Source organism: Coloeus monedula (genome assembly GCF_965178545.1).
Source record: "Coloeus monedula genome assembly, chromosome: 28".
NCBI classification, from domain to species: domain Eukaryota; kingdom Metazoa; phylum Chordata; class Aves; order Passeriformes; family Corvidae; genus Coloeus; species Coloeus monedula.
The window spans coordinates 1,252,184-1,271,973 of record NC_138808.1 but is presented as its reverse complement, the minus strand read 5'-3'; the positions used below and the strand labels follow the sequence as shown (position 1 = coordinate 1,271,973).

The following is a 19,790-nucleotide window of genomic DNA, read 5'->3' as shown; positions in this document are numbered from 1 at the left end:
TGCGTGCCCGTGGCAGGGACCGGCTGCCGTCCCTCGGCGAGGGCTGAGCCCCCGGGCGCTGCTCGTTACTCATTATGGGATAAAGAGCTGAATTAGAAAAGCAGCCGGCTGTGAAGGCCCGGCGGCGGCAGCTGGGAGAGCAGCGCGGCCCTTGGAGCCGGTACCTGCTGTCCCCGCGCCGGGATAGTGCCAGGAGCTGGCACAGCACTGCCAGGGCACAGACGGACAGAAGGACAGCCCCACAGCCGGCCCTGAGCAGCCTTTGTTCATCCCACAACGCTGAGCAGCGCGGGGGGAAGCGCAGTGCTGAGCCCCAGGGCCTGCCGAGGGGGGAACCAAAGCCGGGTTTGTTCATTCCTGGCTTTGCTATTCCTGTTTTCCAGGGTCCTGGGCCAGGCTTGAGCTGTTCCCACCTGGGACAGGGTCTGTCCTAACCCTGGCCCCTGCCCAGGGTGACAGCGGTGCCCAGGGGAGGGAAGGGGGCTGGGCTCACTAACTGAGCCCAGTGCTGATTACATCAAAAATCCCAACCAAACTCGGGCCTAAAGCTCGTTTTCCATGAGTTTCAGGTTTCCAAGCCTCCTCCAGCACACACTGCCCGTGGAGAGGGAGGGATGCGGGGACAGAGGGATCACAGACCCTGTGCATTCCTGCAAAGCCTTTCCCTGTGACTGCTCTGAGCACCCCGGCCGAGGCTGAAGGTCAGACCCTCCTCCTCCTCAGCCCCCAGCTCCAGGGACAGCACAGGGGTGTCCCCAGGGACCCTCAGTCCACACCAAAGGTGCTCCATTCCTACTCCCAGGATCATCCCAGGCCCTGCTGAACACCCAAAGGGATTTTCCAACCCCGCAATCACCACAGCTCCCGTTTGTTCAACACCTTCCATATTTAATTTATTTAGAGGTTCTCTACATTAAAGTATTTTCATGCCAACGCTTTCCGCCCTCCCGTCCTGAGCTCAGGAAAAAGAGACTAGACACAGCTTTGGGTGGAATGCACTGGAATAAAGTTGCTGTTGCAGCCACAGAGAACACGGAACAAACCAGAGAACTGCACACGGGAGACGTCAGGGAAAGCTGGAATTAGCACATTCCAGTCATGTTAGCACCTTCCCAGACGGTGCTGGAGGCGTGCAGGGAGGTGCAACATGCTCTGGTGAGCCAGACCAGAGCTCAGACTACAGGAAAGCCTGGAAAAAGCATGGAATTCTGCCAGCAGCAGTGGGCCCAGAGCCTCGGCTGAACCCGTCGGAAAAGGAACAACACAGAATTGCCCAGCCAAGATTGCAGAGTTTGGGAATGCTGAGCTCAGGGCTGAGGCAAATCTGTGCCTGGAGTGCAAACCACAACAGCTTCAGCCATGGCACAGGCCCAGCACACCTCGAGCAGGTTCAAAATATCCTTTCTCACACTGAAAGCTGCCCTTTTTGGTTAACTCCTGTTAACCAAAACTCCAGCACACTTGGGCCAGGTTTTAGGTTGGTTTTCACCTCTCAGGATCCCCTTCAGCAGCAGCACAAAGCCCTGAATTACCAACAGCTGTGGTGACACTGCTGAGCTGCTGGTTCTGTCTGGCATCTCCAGAATTCAACCAAAGAAGGGTTAAGGAGGAAATTTACTCTGTAAACTCAAAATTTAAAATGTAATTCAGTAATTAAGCTTTATCCTGCTGCTGTCAGGTAGCGCCTCACTGGCCTTTGTCCTCGGAAAGGACAAGGACTTTTCCACCTTTGCCGTTGGGAGAGTCCCCAGTGTCACTTCCCTGTGCGCTCAGTTCACACAACCCTTCCAGAATGTGCAGCCCTGGTTAAAAACCGGCATTTTCACAGAGCAATGTTGTCCTGCAAGCCCCATTTCCTCTCTCATGTTTTTCTAACCCACAGTTTCAAAGTGAAGATTTACAATTCCTGCTCATGCTCAGCCTTGAAAACCCTACAAAAGGCTCAGTTCAAAGCCCAAACCCCGTGGTGGTTATTGCACATTTTCAGAGCTGGCCTAAACATCCTCCTGAAGATCCAGGCTTTGGGAGAAGGGATATTTTCCAAACTGCTCTCAGTGGGAACACTGCCACAGGTGTCACCTGCTGCTGGTTCGGGCTGGGAGGGTGACAGGGGAACACCAACACACGGAAAAGGAAACCAAACCAGCATCGCACAGGGCAGGGGCACAGGGAGCTGTGCTAGTGCTTGGCATCCCGAGGGTAGAACTCGGCCAGGGTGCTCTGGGGGATCCTCTTGAGCATCTCCTTGGGGAAGATCCTGAGGAGCTGCCAGCCGATGTCCAGGGTCTCGTACACGGTGCGGTTCTCATAGGGCCCTGCGGGGACAGCCACGGCGGGGATGTGGGGCAGGGAATGCCACAGGCAGCCCTGGGACGAGCCAGGGAGGTGCTGGGATCCTTACCCTGAGCAATGAAGTTCTTCTCAAACTTCTGCAGGAACTCCAGGTACAGGAGATCGTCCGAGGTCAGGGCTTCCTCACCCACCACGGCCTTCATGGCCTGCACGTCCTTGCCGATGGCGTAGCAGGCGTACTGGGATGGGAACAGGGCTTGACCGGGCTCAGGAACCCATGGAACATCTGCCAAGGGCCTTAAACATCACCTCATCCCCCCCCCCGCCATGGCAGGGACACCTCCCACCGTCCCAAGTTATCTCAACCTGGCCTTGGACACTGCCAGGGGTGGGGCAGCCACAGCTGCCCTGGGAATTCCAGCCCAGCCCCTCAGAGCCAGCAATTCCTCCCCAATATCCCATCCATGCCTGCCCTCTGGCAGTGGGAAGCCATTCCCTGTGTCCTGTCCCTCCATCCCTTGGCCCCAGTCCTGCCCCAGCTCTCCCAGAGTCCCTTTAGGCTCTGAGGTCTCCCTGGAGCTTCTCCAGGTGAACACTCCCAGCTTGGCTGCTCCCTCCTCTCTAATCACCCACAATTCCTGTTCAAACTCAAAACTCCTCACTGCACACTCAGCCAAGGCTTTAAAGCAGCCTCAGGAATGCTCTGGATCCCAACCACTCCTGGCCTTTCCAGGCTGGGCAGCCAAAGGCGTGCTGGAAACCAGCCCCTGTTGCCAGAGGAATGTTTTACCCACCAGCTGGTTGGACACATCTGCGTGGTCCTTCCTGGTCATCCCCTCGCCGATGGCCGACTTCATCAGCCGGGACAGGGAGGGCAGGACATTGATGGGGGGGTAAATCTGGGGGAAAACCACACAGGGATTACCATGAAGCCTTAAAAAATGAGAGCAACCTTCAGCACGTTGTGAGCAGCGTGGCACACACCTGCCTGTTGTGCAGCTGCCTGTCCACGTAGATCTGGCCCTCAGTGATGTATCCAGTCAAGTCAGGGATGGGATGAGTGATATCTGTGGAAAAAAAACCAGTTCAGTAGTTTTTAGCCCTTTTATATTCATTTTAGCACTGAGCTGCAGCTTTTTGTTACCAGGTGACTTCATCAATTATTCCCTTCCACAACTCCTGAGTGCTCTTGGATCGGGGCTATGAGCACCAAGCCTGATGCCTCGAAGGCAAAGCACTTTTAGTAGAAGCAGCCAAAAGGTGAAATATTAAAGAAACCTAAAGGCCACAGGACTGCTGTGGTGCTGTGTGCCCCAAAGAAGGGGGGGTGCCCTGAGGGAGCCCCTCCAAGTGCTGCTCCTGAGAACAAGGGACCAAAACTCACCGTCGTTGGGCATGGTGAGGATGGGGATCTGGGTGATGGAGCCATTCCTGCCCTCCACTCGCCCAGCACGCTCATAGATGGTGGCCAGGTCTGTGTACATGTAGCCAGGGAAGCCACGGCGCCCAGGCACCTCCTCCCGAGCTGCTGACACCTGGAACAGCCACAAAAACATTCCCAAGGAGTCAGATCCCGCCCAGGCAGCCGCTGCCTCCCCGGGTTTGTGCACCAGGCACTTCGAGCAGCTCTTCCTGCCAAGCGCAGCCACAAATCCCCCTCAGGTGTTTGTCAGCGCAGCCATGTGTGACAGGACAAGACAAATCTAAAATTAGGGCATCAAACTGCTGATTCATGGAATTATGGAGTGGTTTGGGTTGGAAGGAAACTAAAATAGCATCCAGTGCCATGGCAGGGACACCTCCCACTATCCCAGGCTGCTCCAAGCCCTTTCCAACCTGGCCTTGGGCACTTCCAGGAGTGGAATTGCCACCAGTGAAATAAATCCCAGCCAATCGAGGATTAACTCTCATCCTCACCGGCTGTTCCCAAACATTCCAATGAATATTAATCACAACAGCTCGAGCAGCAGCTTCGCTTCTCACTTCTCACCACCACCCCTTTCTGCCAGCACCCAGCCTGGTAACAAACACATTAATTAACATGTTAATGACCACACACCTCTCTGAGGGCCTCAGCATAGGAGCTCATGTCTGTCAGGATGACCAGCACGTGCTTCTCGCACTGGTAAGCCAGGAACTCTGCCGTGGTCAGGGCCAGGCGGGGCGTGATGATGCGCTCGATGCTGGAACACAACCCTGCCCTCAGTGGGGGCTGCCAGGGACACTTGGGAGCCACATGGAGCTTCCAGGCACCACCTGGAGCACCACCAGCATTTCCTCTGCACCTTTGCTGCCACAAAAGCCCACCACAAGTGGCACCCCCAGAGCTGGTTTGTTCTTCCCAGCTTTCCCCCAGCGCAGGGAGTGGCCACTCACGTGGGATCATTGGCCAGGTTCAGGAACAGGCACACGTTGTCCATGGAGCCGTTCTCCTCGAAGTCTGACTTGAAGAACCGAGCGGTTTCCATGTTCACCTAAAGCACAGCGCCGAGGCCTCAGTTCCAGGGTTACCCTGGCACATTCTGCACCCTGTTAAGGGCTGATGGCCTCATTAATAACCCACAGCAAAGATCTCCATCAGGAAGCCTCCTCTACGCTCCCAGAGTGAGCAGCTTCTGGAATTCCAGGCTGGAGATCAAGTTTGAGACACTTTCTCCTGATCAGGCATGCTTTGTTAGAATCAGGGAATGGTTTGGGTTGGAAGGGACCCTAAAACCCCTCCAGTGCCACCCCCTGCCATGGGCAGGGACACTTCCCACTATCCCAGGGTGCTCCAAGCCCCATCCAACCTTGGACACCTCCAGGGATGGGGCAGCCACAGCTTCTCTGGGCACCCCGGGCCAGAGCCAGATTCCAGCACTTCTGACTTTTGGGATTTTCACCCATCCTTTAATTCCGTACACACAAAACCCGCTCAGACTCCAGCCACTCTCAGGACCCTCCCTAATTCCTCCAGCGCCGTTTTCCCCCAGCACTGTGGGCTCACCCCCATAGCAGCAAAGACGATGGCAAAGTTCTCCTCGCTGTAATCCATCACATCTTTGGATTTCTTCACCAAGCCAGCCTGGCGACAGATCTGAGCTGCAATCTAGGCAAGAAATACTCCAGGGTTTGCATTTGATGCTGTTCCACAGCCCAGAATTAGATTTAGTTTTGACTCCCACAAGGCTTGGAGCAGCTCTGAGGCCTCACCTCGTTGTGGGGCAGCCCAGCAGCTGAGAAAATGGGGATTTTCTGGCCCCTGGCAATACTGTTCATGCCATCTATGGCCGAAATTCCAGTCTGGATCATTTCCTCGGGATAGATCCGACACTGGGGGTTGATTGGCTGGCCTGTGGGATTTTCGAAGAGAACACAATGTTACTCCCTGCACATGCTGGAAGCTTTATCAAAGAGCCCCTGATAAAGGGGTACAAACCCCACTGTGACATCAACAGATCTTCAGCTGCACCTGATCACTCCTGAGCCTTTCAAGCCCCCCAAGACTCTGATGTTACATGTTCATGTCAGGGGTAAGAATGATTTAAAACCCCGCCAGGTTATCAGCTTTTCATCTTTAGATGTCACAGAACTAAGTCTACAAATAACAAAGAACAGCTTCCAAACGTTGCAGAAAATCTTCTGCTACCTCATGTCCCTGCACTTGGGTGATTTGATGCCACACACAATCAAAAATAAGATGAAGCTCCTCCTAAGTTAGATCTTGTGTGCTACACCAAATATATAAATTCAGAAAGCTGAAACACCCGGGTTGAATTTACCCCCAACCAGAAAAGGATTAAGAACGAACCCATAATGTCCAGGAAATCCTCAGCCAAGACAATGGGGCCTCTGTCTATGGGTTTTCCTGATCCATTGAACACTCTGCCTACAGAAACAACAATAAAAAACCGTAAATTCTTGTGAAAATCAGGTAATTTGGGATAAATCTGTTCGTTCCTCACACCCACGCGTGAATCCTCACCAAGCATGTCCTCTGAGACCGGGGTTCGCAGGATGTCCCCGGTGAACTCACAGGAGGTTTTCTTGGCATCAATCCCTGAAGTGCCTTCAAATACCTGCAAATACAGCAGAAAAAATAAAAATAAACCCCAGGGTAGAAGTTTTGAGCTTCACAAAGTAACTCCTGAATGTTGCTTCACCTGGAGCCCCCTTTCCTGCTCTGGAAAGGGTTTCAAGAGCAAAGTGCTGGCACAAAACACCACAAAACCCTGCTTTTAACAAAATTCATGAATTGTATCAGCAACAACCACCAAACATGGTGCAATTCCTTTGATCTCAAGTGTTTCCCTCTGCCAAGCTCTTCAGGTAAAATAATGTGAACAAGAAACAGCTTTTTAGGAGACACACCAGCACCCACATAGCACAGGGCTGATCTGGAACCCAATACTGCAAATTCCAGGGGATTCCTTTAATCCAGTAGCAGAGGAATCCAGTGGGATGGAAATAAAAAAAAAAAAAAAAAAATCACTGTGCACTGTCAGAAATCCCCTAAAATTATTGATGCCACCTGCATGTGGAATAAGCAGGCGATTTACTGTGTCCATTTAAAAAGAGCTCATCACCAGACAGGTTTGATTCGGTCCAGGGCTCACCCTGACTAATGAAATATGGAAAAAGAGCCTCCTGCTCCTACCTGAACCACAGCCTTGGAGCCGCTGACTTCCAGCACCTGCCCACTCCTCCTGGTGCCATCAGGCAGGGTCAGGTGCACGATCTCGGCGTACCTGGGGAACTTCAGGGGAAAAAGAGGGAGGAGGGAAGGCATTAAACTGCACAGCAGCAGCCAGCAAACAAAAATGACCACCTCTGAGCCTAGAAACTCCTCAGTTTTAAGAATATTTTAGCATCAGAACAAAACTGCTTCCCAAGGTATTAGATCTCCCAGGCTAAAGCTGTTTTTATAGGAATAAGCAGCATCTGCAGGGTTGGAGCTGCAGAAGGAGCTGTCAGAATCAGTTCTGAAGACCCTGGGAGTCCCAAATGGTGACAGAAAGCCCCAGTGCAGTATCTGACAAGCAGAAAAACCTGCAGCAGCTGTTTGCTCTCCAGAGCAGCGTGAAAAGAAGCCAGAGCTGTCCACAGCTTCCTTTTCCAGAGCACTGATGTGGAAACAGAAAGGTCAGGAACAAAGCAAACAGGTTCATCTCAGCTTGGAATTTAAACAGTATTCTGGGGGGTTTGGTAAAACTCAAACTCTGTTTCCTTTCTTTCCCCAGCACCCCTCCCTTTCCTCCAGCCTTAGAGCAATTCCCACATTCCCATTTATCCCAGCAGCCAGAAATGGGTCAAAATCGCTCCATGGAATTTCTCAGCAGTGTGGATTTCACCTTTCCCAGCTTTTCCTGTCAACTCTCCCTCAAAAAGCTTCATTAACAGCTGGGATTTACCTTCACTTGATCCAGGATAACCAGGGGTCCGTTCACACCCGACACAGTTTTGTAAGCTGGAAAATACACAAGGCATGAGTCAGGCACTTCCTCAGGAATATTCCAGATCCCGTTTCTCCATTTCATCCCTCTCACCAGGCTCGGGTTTAGCAGCTTTGGGGTCTGAATTCTGTTTATTCTGAACTCCACAAGAAGGATTAGGTGCAGGATTGGGTGTCCAGCATTTTTGCTGCTTCCTGCAAAGCCCTGCAGGGGACACTGATGTGATCCCGGTGTTTTCCTGGCCATCACAGGAATTCCCTGCTCAGGTTGGAGGGGGCTTGAAGCACCCTGGGACAGTGGGAGGTGTCCCTGCCCATGGCAGGGCTGGCACTGGATGGGCTTTAAGGCCCTTCCAAGCCAAACCATTCCATGATTCCAAGGGAGGATTTTGCTGCCAGCCCAGGGAAAAAGCATCACTTGACCTGCTGATGAAGGAAACCCTGAGTCACAGCTCCCTCAGGGTCACGAGGAGCAGCTGGGACTGTTCCTCCCTGGTCCCCAGGAAGGGAAGTGGGGGAGTGGAGCCATGCAGACCCCAGCCAGGATCACCAATTCCATCAGCACCAGGGAGGCACAGAGGCTGCTGCAGGCCTGGCAGCTCCCCAGCTGTTGTGTGCACCGTCAACAGCTCCGTGTTTACACTGCAATAAAACAGCTGAAACTGTTGCAATGTGAGATCTTAACAGGCAAAAACCAACCTGCATCAGCTCCGGGTTCAGGGGAGCTGGGATTAAACCTGAATTTCTCAATTTTACTCCTAAAATCCTTCTAAACACTCTGAGACAGAACCCTGTCCCTTAATTACTCCTCATCATCAGCAGCAGCTAGGCCACTCCTGTGCCCTGAGCAGGGAGATCACCCAGGCATTATCCAGGAGGAAGAATCAGCTCAGAGCCCGAGGGTTTGCAGCCCACAGCAAGGGGAAAACCTGACCCTGAGTGAAGCATTTCGTCCCATGACTGTCTCATGAGCGCTTCCTTCTCAAGCAGCCTCTCGCTTCCCGCTCTGTCCATGAGAAAACATTTCCTGGGCACCAATCAGCACCAGCTCCCCACGAGAGCAGCTCAGCAGCCCCTCAGAATTCCCCTTTCCACCAGGATCAACCAGTTCCACGACAAACCAAACACAACTTGAAACATTTTCCATCCCCAGCTTGATGCCAGTTCAGGGAAAAGCTGGAATCTACATGGAAAAACCTGGATTGAGGATGGAGTCACCTTGGCTCCGACCCTGACAGAAGCCTCTGCTCCACAGTAAAGACTTAAAGGGAGGCTGGAATTGAAATGGTGGATTTGGCTTCCAAACCTGACGGATATTTCCAAAGGATCCATCACCCAGAAGCTCCTGGGCAGCACCTTGCAGGTCCTGGTGCTATTTAGGGCACAGGTAAAGTCATTTTATGTAATTGCTGCCAGAAAAAACACCTTCACACACTCTGATTGCTCCCCACCGCGCTGCAATAAAGGGAGTTTACCAAAGTCCTGCATTTCCCCTTTTTCACCCGATTTCTCAATTCAGTGTTAAAGGAACAGACTCCATCCCACCGCCACCATTTCCAGCTCCCGGTATAAAGGCCGGCTTTTTATGACGGACACGAGACAGCCCGTGCCGCCAGCGGGCTGGGCTGCACAACTCCCCGCGCTGCCGGGGGTAATTAAGGTTGTTAATTAACAGCCCGACCCCAGACTGTTCTGAGGGGATGGGCGAGCCTGGGGCTGCGGCCTGCCCGGGCCCGGCGCTGCGGCCCGGCCGGTGCGCGGCCCCCAAGCAGGGCCAACCCCCCCCTCCCCGCAGCCCCCCGGGTCCCCCGCACTCACTGAGGCGCGGCTGGGACAGGAAGTCGCGGGTCAGGGCCGCCGCCTGCTCGCGGGGCCCGCCGGGCCCGGCGCCGTTCACGGCCCCGCGCAGCGCCCGCACCGCCGCCATGTCGGACCGGCTGCTGAGGGGGCGGGCGCGCACGCGCGGCTATAGCGGGGAGGACACGCCCCTTCCGGCCTGGCCACGCCCACCGCGGGCAGGGGCGGGGCCGGAGCTGTCCCGGGTCCTGAAAGGGAGAGGAAAAGAGACAAGGAGAGGAAAAGGGACAAGGAAAGGAAAAGGGACAAGGAAAGGAAAAGGGAGGAGGAAAGGAAAAGGGAGGAGGAAAGGAAAAGGGACAAGGAAAGGAAAAGGGACAAGGAAAGGAAAAGGGAGGAGGAAACAGAACGGGAAGGGGAAGGGGAAAATGAAGAGGAAGGGGAAGGGGAAGAAAAAGAGGAAGAGGAAGAGGAAGGGGAAGAGGAAGAGGAGGGGGAAGAGGAAGGGGAGGGGGAAGAGGAAGGGGAAGAAAAAGAGGAAGGGGAAGAGGAAGGGGAATAGGAAAAGGAAGAGGAAAAGGAAGGGGAAGGGGAAAAGGAAAAGGAAAAGGAAGAGGAAGGGGAAAAGGAAGAAGAAGGGGAAGGGGAAGGAGAAGGGGAAGGGGAAATGGAAGGGGAAGGGGAAGGGGAAGGGGAAGGGGAAGGGGAAGGAGAAGAGGCAGAGGAAGAGGAAGAGAGGGAAGAGGTTAATGGATAAGAATAAAAAAATGAAAAGTCAAAAGGGGAAAGGTATGAGGAAAAAGGAAAAGAGAAAAGAGGAAGAGGAAAATAAGGGAAAGGAAAGAAGAAAAATAAAAGAGAAAAAGAGAGAAAGGTAAAACTAATAAGGGATGGAAAAATAGAGAAAAAGAAGAATAAAAAACAAAAGGAAGAAAAAGGGAAAGAAAGTGAGAAAGACGCAGCAGTGAGTCAGAATGGATCGGGGTCAGAAGCCAATCCCCTCCCTCCTGCTGGCTCAGAACTGGAAATATTTGGGGTAAATACAAGTGCAAAGAGATCTGGGTGATTCTGTGCTGCTCGGGGGAGCAGCCAAGCCGAGGTGCTGGGGGAAACGAAACCTCCCGAGGAGGGAGCAAAGAGAATAAATAATTCCAGAGAAAGGATTAAATTAAGAAAAGGATTAAATTAAGAAAAAGAGGGAGTAAAAGGAAAAAAAAGAGAAAGAGGAAGGTCCCCACGTGCTGGAGGAGAGTCTGGATCCTTCCCCGGGCTCTCTCAGCAGATGGTGCTGCTGCACTGCTCATGCCCTGCCTCGGCTCCACGCACCGGGAAAGCGATTTCCAGGCCCGGGCATTCAATTCTCCGCTCGTGAAATCCACTTAAAGGCTTCAACTCCTGCTCTAATGCCCACCCAGGGAATTCCCGGGCAGGATGTTCTCATCTGCCGTTATTGGCAATGGTTTTGGGGCCAGGCAGGAGGCAGACAAATGGCCCCAGTGCCAGATTTACATGCCAGAGGAGGAAAGGTGAATCTGTTCAGGATTTATTCCCTCTCCCTGCAGTAAATCTCTGCATCCTGGATGAAGGATGGTATCGGTTTGGGGTTTAAAAGAGAAATCATGGAGCCAAGTGTCAAAAGTTTAAGAAAGCAGAAATGATGGAGGAAAAGAGAGCCCATTGCCAACGGCCTCTGCAGAACCTCGCCGTGCCTGGGGGGATCTTCCATCCCGCTCTGCCTGTGAGGAACCAGCCTGCCTGGTCCAGGAAGATCTCCTTGTCCCTGGAGGCAGGATAATGGCACCGGGAAAAGCCATGGAGAGCATCCCATGGGGCAGAGGCAGCACTGAGGTGAGGAGGGACCACAACCTGTTGGTACCCACATCCCCCAGGGCTCCAAAATGCCGGGCCAGGTGTTCAGATCCAGGCAGGAATTCTGGTGCTTGGGGAGGAATCAGCCCTGCTGGAAGCTGGGAGCAAGGATAAACATTCCTGCCCCGCTCCCAGCCCTCAGCCCACCCCTGCTGACGCACAGAGAGCTCCAGGACACTCGTGTGAGGTTCCAATTAAACCTGCGGGGACGAGGGACACTCCTCTCCTCTCCTGATAACAGGGAATCGTAAATCCCGGGGGAGCAGAGCTCGGCGAGGCAGCGGCAGCAGCTCCACGCTCCCAGATGGGTACCGGGGTAAGAGAACATTTTCCTCTGCTCCACGCAGCAGAGAAAGGGGACAGGGAGAGTTTAAACTACGTGTCTTTATTGCCTCTGCTTTCTCTCTCTTAAATTTATTTATATTCATACTCTTTTGCATGAATTCTGGTGTTTGGGATTTCCTTGGAGGTGCAGTGAGAGTTTTCCACCTCGTGTGGCACTTCCCCGTGATGACAAAGCATTTGGAGTGCTTGCTTTTTGTAATGAAAGCCTGGCAACTCCCATTGCCTGGGATTTCAGGAAAGCCCAGGATTACTGGGAAGAGGGAGAGCTCGGACTCAGCTCCATCCCTTTTGCCACCCAGTCCCCAGGAGCTGGGGGGTTCAATTGGTTGGCTTAATGCAAATTTCGGAGGGATATTTTTGGAGTGTTGTTTCCTTGGAAGCTTCGATCTCAATCACATCCGTGAGGCTTTGAAGTGCCGTGTCTGGCCCTGACATTTCAATCAAAAGACACGGAACGTAAATGAATTTCCTTTGAGGCTCAATTGAATCTCCAAAGAACAAACAGGGAATAAAAGATGTCAAGATTACCTTGGATAAGCTGAGGCTTGATCTGTGCTTGGAGTCTCTGTGAGGAGGCTTAAACGATGCCTTGAAGCAGGTACAAGATGCCTCAGGAATGGTTTGAGAACGCTCCAGCTGGGATTTTAAAAGCAGGATTGATGAAAACACATCATTTGATAGCAGAGCTGGTGGTCCCAGCTCCTGGGGAAAGCTCACAGATCCTGGGAAAAGCATTCAGCTCTTGGGGACAGCACCCAGATCTTGAGAAGGGCACCCAGACCATGGGGAATGGCACCCAGATCCTGGGGAAAGCAGATGGATCCTGGGAAAAGCACATGGCACCTGGGGAATGGCACTCAGATCCTGGGAAAAGCTCCCAGCTCCTGGAAAAAAGCACCCAGCTCCTGGAAAAAGCAGCCAGATCCCAGAACTCCCAGCTCCTGGGGATGGCACAGAGATCCTGGGGATGCACTGAGTGACCCCAGGAGTTGTGTTCCCCAGGGAGAAGCCCTGATCCGAGGGAGGTTTAACCTGGAATCTTCTCTTGGCAGGTTTTTGGAGGCCTTGACCCCTGAGCCCAAGAGCCCACAGGACCTTGGACATGTCCCCGGCCGGGTCCCAGCACTGGCTGGCCACGGGCAGGGCCTCGCCCAGGCTGGTGCTGGTGGTGGTGTTTGTGGCACTGCTGCTGGACAACATCCTGCTCACTGTCGTGGGTACGGGGCTTGGGGCTGCTGGGGGGTGCAGTGTGGGGCTCTTTGGGGCTGCTTGGGGGCGCAGAGTGGGGTCTTGTGGGGTTTGTCTCAGGGCTACAGAGGGGGGCTCTTTGGGGGCACAGTCTGCTCCATCAGTCCCGGGTGAAGCCAGGGGTTCCCTGCCCAGGGGACCTTCCAGGACCCCCCACCCAGCCAGCACCGCTCAGTTCAGCTGCATGCCGAGCTAAAAAATGGAGGAAAATCCCAAATTAATCCCTCTCCTGGCTTTTTTTCCAGTACCCATCGTCCCCACCTTCCTCTACACGACAGAGTACGAAGGTGCCAACAGCTCTGTGAGCTCAGCCCTGCCTGAGCCAACTCCTGCAGCCCCGAGGGCTCCTCCTTTCTCCTCTGTGCTCTCCTTTGACAACACCACCGTGGAGCTGCCGAACGGGACGGGGAGCAGCACCCCAGGACACCCCCCCAGCACCCCCCAAACCCCACCCGGGGGCTGCTTGGAGGGTGGGGAGTTCCTGGCCCAGGAGAACACCCGAGTGGGGCTGCTCTTCGCCTCCAAGGCTCTGGTCCAGCTGCTGGTCAACCCCTGGGTGGGTCTGCTGACCAACAGGTAGGTCAGACCCCGGGGTTCCTGCAATTCCATGCGATTCCTCGGCTCCTGCTTGCTGCTGGAATCACCAGGAGCTGAGGAATCACAAGGATTGCGGGGGGGAATAGAAAGAGGGAGAATACAGCCACGAAAACGGTAGGAATTTTACCTTTTCTAACAGCCTGCACATGGCTTGTGAGTTTATATCCCAGCACTAACCTCGCTCGTGCTCTCCTTAGGTGCTGGCAGATGCTGTTGAATACCAGCGACCACGGAATAAACAAACACAGCTTCCCAGTCTGTTGTGGATAAAATGTTATTTTCATGTTTTCTTTGTCTCCTGCAGACACAGTGAGCTGTGCTGGGGTGGGCAGATGGGCTGGGGAGCAGAGCTGTGTCCCTGGGTGGGCTCTGCAGTGTTACTGGGGGGGCACGGGGGGCCCCCCTGGCCAGCACTTGTGGGCACATCTCCCCCTCAGGAGCTGCTCCCCAGCCCACAGACATTTCCCAGGGGGAATGAGGAGCCCTCCTGAGCTGGGGCCTCTTTGTTCCCGTTCCAGGATCGGATACCACATCCCCATGTTCATTGGGTTCACCATCATGTTCCTCTCCACAGTCAGTGAGTATCGCCCTCCCCTCTGCCCTCCCCACACTGCACAGCACAAACTCCTCTGCTCTGTGTGAGAAAGGACAGAGCAGAGCACCCAGGCTCTGGAACAGGTGACAAGGACATCTCGCTGCCCTCAAACTGGTGCCAGCTGGGGCCAGCCTTGCCCTGTGCTGCAGGGTTTGACGCCAGCTCTCCCCTCCCTCCGCAGTGTTTGCTTTCTCAGGCACCTACACCCTGCTGCTCATCGCCAGAGCCCTCCAAGGCGTCGGCTCCTCCTTCTCATCGGTGGCAGGTGAAGCTTTTGGCTACACCTCAGTCCCTGCGTCAGCTCCCCTCGGCTGGGTTATCATCATCCTCCTTCTCATTGCACCCACCCCAGCCAGGGAGCAGCTGAACCTCCCCCAGATCCCAGCGGCTTCCAGAGAGGAGCCCCCTCCATGGGCCCAGGCTGAGGTGGGCTCTGCCTGTGCCCCCCAGGCCTGGGCCTGCTGGCCAGCGTGTACCCGGATGACTCGGAGAGGGGCAGTGCCATGGGCATTGCCCTGGGAGGCCTGGCCTTGGGAGTGCTGAGTAAGGACCCCCTGTTCCCAACGGGGCACGGCCACTGCATCTCCTGCTCCTGCAATCCCATCTGCCTGGCCGTGCCTTCCACGGGCTGGGTGCTCCCCTCCCTCCCTCCCTCTGCCCATTCCCTGTGGGACCGACACCTTCCCAAACACCCAGCAGGGACCCAGAGCAGCTCCAGGCTCAGGGGACGGTGGCACTGCCAGGGTGTGACCCAGCCCTTCCCTTGCAGTCGGGGCACCCTTCGGGAGCATCATGTACGAGTTCGTGGGGAAAGCGTCGCCCTTCCTGGTGCTGGCCTTCCTCGCCCTTCTGGATGGAGGTGAGAAACCAAAGGGTTTAGCCCTACAAATAAAGAAACTGTGAAAAGATTGGAATATGGATGCTTCAGGCAGAGTCTGTGGGGAGGAAGAGGCCCATTAACACGGATGGGTGGTACCATCAGCACTGGTTATTCTGTCAGGGCTAAATCATATGTTTGCTGTCTCCAGATGACTGACACAGCAACAGAGCAGGAATTAATCCCTCATTACTTAAAAAACCCCCTGATTGCTTTCATGGCTCAAACAGCACGTTTAGTGAAGCTCTTTGAACTGTGAATTCTTTGGCAAGACACCCTTGTGTGCAGCCTCTTGGTGCCGTGAAGGAATCAGGCTTTGCCAGCAGAAATGGTGCCTTGTTCTTGCCCCCAGACGAAGGCCACGGGAGCCTTCTGAGTGCCACAGCAAAGTTCCAGCCAGCAGGAACTGCATTTGCAGTGGGAAGCCTGGAGCTAATTAAATTACAGCCCCAGTTATCGTCCCTGTCTGGCTGCAAAGCAAGATATCCATAATGGAGCGTGCAAGAGCTGCTGCAAAATGAAACGTGGGCCTCGTGCCTATCACACTTCCTGCTTTAATCCTTTCCTTTTCCACATCCCATCTCTGTCACGCTCCGGTGGCAGCTCCCCAGCTGGCAGCCTGGGGGGAGCATTTGCACTTTTGACTGTTTCAGGGGCTGACAAAACCCTCCCAACACACTCGGGGCAGTTTTGCTGCTCCCTCCTGCCCTGCCCGCTCCAACCACGTCCCCAAGCAGCTCCTGAATCCCAGGGTTCTGCTGCTGGGATGGGTCGGGCTGAGGGGAAGGAGAGGTGCTTGGCAGGGGTGGTGCCTGCAGGAAGGAGCCATCAGCAGTGTTCTGTCCCCAGCTCTGCAGCTGTGCATCCTGCAGCCCTCCCGGATCTCCCCGGAGGTGAGCACGGGCCTGAGCGGCGCTGGGTGAGGGAGGTGGGCACTGCCCAGGGCCGGGGGCTGTGCCAGGACCAGGAGAGGGCACGCACAGCCCCCAGCCCACCTTGCCCCCTGTGCAGAGCACCAAAGCCACCCCAGTGTCCACCCTGCTGCGAGACCCCTACATCCTGGTGGCTGCAGGTAAAGGTGGACGTTTGTCCCCTGGTTAAAGACTCCCTCGTGCCTGCTTGAAACAGCAGCAAAAAGGGCTAAAATGGAGCTTTCCTCCCTCTTCTCCCTTTTCCAGGAGCCCTCTGCTTCTCCAACATGGGGGTGGCCATGCTGGAGCCCACGCTGCCCATCTGGATGCTGCAGACCATGTGCTCCCCACAGTGGCAGCTCGGTAGGTCCCGAGCTTTGCAGCCTCTTCCCCTGCGCTTCAGAGAGTTTAGGATCACAGGATCATTTGGAAAAACCCTCCCAGGCCACCGAGTCCAACCTGTGACCAGCCCAGAGCACTGAGTGCCATGTCCAGGTGTTCCTTGGACACTTCCAGGGACCAAGAATTGTCCCTGCCTGGGCACTGCGGGAGGGATTGAATCATCTTTTATATCACTCCATAAAAAGAAGGAAACATCTGCCCTCATGCCTGCGGAGCGAGCGATCCCAGGCTGTGCACGGCTCCAATTCCAGCTGGAAACATCCTCAGTGGTGGCTGTGCCGTGTGCTCTGCTCTGTTATTGCAAAAATTGTATGGAATTTGCTCCCCAGCAGAGCAGTAACGGGGCAGGGAGGCTGTGGGGTGCCCCGGGAGCCCATCTTCTGCAGGGCAGACAATGGGCTCGTGCTGGGCTGCGATTGTGGAGGCCAGATGGGCTCTGCAGAGGCAGCTCCGAGTGAAACGAGGCCGCTCCCAGCATCCCAGGCAGGGCAGGATGGGCTGTGCTGATTGCCAGATGCCCGGAAAATGGGATGTGGAGATAACAGCGCCTGTGTTCGCTGCAGAAATAACCAGTAATGGTTATAAAACCCAATTGGCGCAGGAATGACCCGGGGGGTGCCCCGGGCTGCACTTAGATCCCAAATTGGATTGCAGGCTTGGAGCAGGGGGCTGGAATTGCTCCTGATCGAGTTATCCTCTGGGCAGGCAGCCACTAAAAGCCTCGGCTGCTTCTCTGGAGCAAGGATGGGCAAGGGGAAAGCGGCACCCAGGGATTCTGGGAGGGGGAGAAGGGACAGAACGCAGGGAAAAAGCACTCAGGGCTCCCCTGTCACCGGGAGGAGCTTTGAGGTGACTTAACAAAACAAAATCCCAAAGATATTCCCTAAGATGTTCAGGTACCTGAGATGTGAGAGCAGTTTGGATTCAGAGTCCAGCACCAACCCACCCACCACAAGCTGTTCCGAACCCAAGGGGCTTCTTTATTTTGTCTCCTGCCATAATTCTGGGAAATTTGGGTGAAATCCGCAGGATTAACCATGTTCTGTAGCTGTTAGAGAGAGGAGAGGAAACCAAACACAAATCAGTGTGTTCCAACAAGGAAGCTGTCCCAGGGAAATGGAGCTGATCACTTTTATTTACTGTCAGCAGGAGAGGATATGAAAAATAAACACCTGGTAAAGCTGCAGGGAGAGCAAATATTTAATCGTGAGCTACATAATGATCCCCGAGCTTTTTACTTAAGCAGTTGTGTTATTCCTCTTTATTTAGTGAGGGAAAATGTGGAGACGTGGGAGAGGGAGAAATTATGAGAGATGTTCACTTGCCTGGCCTGGCTCGTGTATTCTCCAAAGTAGGCAATTAGGGAATGAAAATTGGTGCAAATCTGGGTTTTTCTGGGCATGAAACATTCTTTTTAATCCCTTCTCTCTCCAGGGATGGCATTCCTGCCTGCCAGCATATCCTACCTCATTGGCACCAACCTCTTTGGGATTCTGGCTAACAGGATGGGCAGGTAAGTGGGATATTAAAGATTTTGGCTCAGCCCAGCCCAAATTTCAGCAGGTTCTGCTCGAGGCTGAGAACTCCTGCCCTCTGCTCATGTTGCAGGTGGCTGTGCTCCATGATTGGAATGGCTGTGGTGGGAATCAGCCTCCTCTGTGTGAGTAGCAGGAGAATCCACAGGGATTTTCACGGTCCTGGCACAGCAGATGCTCAGGGGTTGCACCTCTGGATGGGTTTTGCAGATCTGGGAAAGGTCTCCAGATCTTCAGGCTGAGAGATTTGGGATTGCTCAGCCTGGAAAAGGCTTTGGGGTGACCAAATGGTGGCGGTCCAGGACCTGAAGGGAGCCTGCAGGGAAGACAGGGAGAGAATATTTACAGGGGATGGAGGGACAGGACACAGGGAGTGGCTTCAAAGTGACAGAGGGCAGCGTTAGGTGGGATATTGGGGAGGAATTCCTCCCTGTGAGGGTGGGGAGGGACTGGGATGGAATTCCCAGGGAAGCTGCGGCTGCCCCTGGATCTCTGGCAGTGTCCAAGGCCAGGCTGGAGCACCCTGGGACAGTGGGAGGTGTCCCCGCCCATGGCAGAAGGGGTTGGATTAGGTGGTCTTTAACCTTCCAACCCAACCCATTCTGTGATTCCATGCCCTGTGTCCCCCCCTCCCACCTCCCACAGCTCTTCTGGCCTCACACCTCCTCTCTCTCCTCTCCCAGGTCCCTCTGGCCACCAACATTTACGGCCTGATCGGCCCCAACGCCGGGCTGGGCTTTGCCATAGGTGAGCTGGGGGTGCTGCGGCTGCTCCCGGGCAGCTCCCCCGGGGCAGCAGGGACTGAGGAGCCTGTCCTTGCTCCGGCCAGGAATGGTGGACTCCTCCATGATGCCCATCATGGGCTACCTGGTGGACCTGCGCCACACCTCAGCCTACGGCACCGTGTACGCCATCGCCGACGTGGCCTTTTGCATGGGCTTTGCCGTCGGTAGGAGAGCTTTACTCACGGTGTAGCTACTCAGGGTGTATCCCCCTGGTGTTTTGTCCCTTTTTGATGTTTGAATTTGCAGGCCCCTCCACGGGCGGGGCGATTGTGCGAGCCCTCGGCTTCCCCTGGCTGATGGTCATCATCGGGGTGCTGAACGTGGCCTACGCCCCGCTCTGCTGCCTCCTGCGCAGCCCCCCGGCCGCGGAGGAGAAGATGGTCAGTCAGGGATGCTTTCCTGGAGTTTCATATCCCAGGGATTTGGGGGAATTAAGAATAAATTTGCCAGGGGTTGCGTCTTCCCTGGTGGGCTCTGTTCTGCCCTCAAAAAGCGACAAAAAAACTCCGATAAAAGCAGGAAAGTTTCGAGCGTCCTTCCCTGTGCTCACGGCTTGTATTCCCTGGGGAAAAGCCAGCTTTGGCTTTTTGCCAATGTGACAATGCTCCTGTTAACTGCTCAAACGAATCATTGTTTTTTATTAAAGCGTGATTTCTGCTCTGCTTCACCCAGGCCATCCTGAGCCAGGAGTGCCCCATGCAACCCAAAAGCTACACCCCGAAGGAAGCCCTGCGGGAATTCCCCCTCACGGAGGAGAGCGACAGGGAGGCAGGAAATGTGGAGTAGCCAGGGCAAGGAATGCGTGCCCTGCTCTGGAGCCAATATTCGGCTACAGAACGCGGATGTGTGAGCAGCCACAGCCAAACCTGCCTATTCCACACTCGTGGGAGGCTGAATTTCCAATCTCTTCTCCAACCACCAGGATTTGGAGGCTCCAGGCCTTTAGTGAAGCCACTGTGGGACTGAACCATGGAATCAGCTGGCAGCTGGCAATAAAGATGTCACTGCAATGTCACCGCTCCTCTGAGGATGCTAAAAAACTTTTGTTTCTGTCTTGGTACAGTTTGATGTATTGTGCTATGTCTGTGCTACTCAGAGCTCGTGTG

General features: G+C 54.5%; 2 protein-coding genes across 2 annotated transcripts; one reads left to right on the top strand and one right to left on the bottom strand.

Annotated features, from left to right (window-relative positions):
• Positions 1-867: 867 nt before the first annotated feature.
• Positions 868-9,676, bottom strand: ATP6V1B2 (ATPase H+ transporting V1 subunit B2). Its single transcript, XM_082298420.1, has 14 exons — positions 9,542-9,676; positions 7,683-7,738; positions 6,929-7,027; positions 6,257-6,350; positions 6,083-6,160; positions 5,485-5,624; positions 5,279-5,380; positions 4,669-4,766; positions 4,352-4,475; positions 3,677-3,827; positions 3,277-3,359; positions 3,087-3,191; positions 2,402-2,531; positions 868-2,315 (listed from the first exon to the last, which is right to left on the bottom strand). The coding sequence occupies exons 1-14, from the start codon at positions 9,648-9,650 to the stop codon at positions 2,179-2,181; spliced, it is 1,506 nt and encodes a 501-aa protein (XP_082154546.1). The 5' UTR covers positions 9,651-9,676; the 3' UTR covers positions 868-2,178.
• Positions 9,677-12,836: 3,160 nt separating this feature from the next.
• On the top strand, positions 12,837-19,470 carry SLC18A1 (solute carrier family 18 member A1; the record flags this gene model as incomplete). Its single annotated transcript, XM_082298283.1, has 15 exons — positions 12,837-12,951; positions 13,228-13,558; positions 14,098-14,156; positions 14,356-14,439; positions 14,625-14,717; positions 14,944-15,033; positions 15,901-15,944; positions 16,063-16,123; positions 16,230-16,325; positions 17,799-17,877; positions 17,973-18,024; positions 18,583-18,646; positions 18,729-18,848; positions 18,931-19,064; positions 19,357-19,470. The coding sequence occupies 15 exons, from the start codon at positions 12,837-12,839 to the stop codon at positions 19,468-19,470; spliced, it is 1,536 nt and encodes a 511-aa protein (XP_082154409.1).
• Positions 19,471-19,790: the final 320 nt, after the last annotated feature.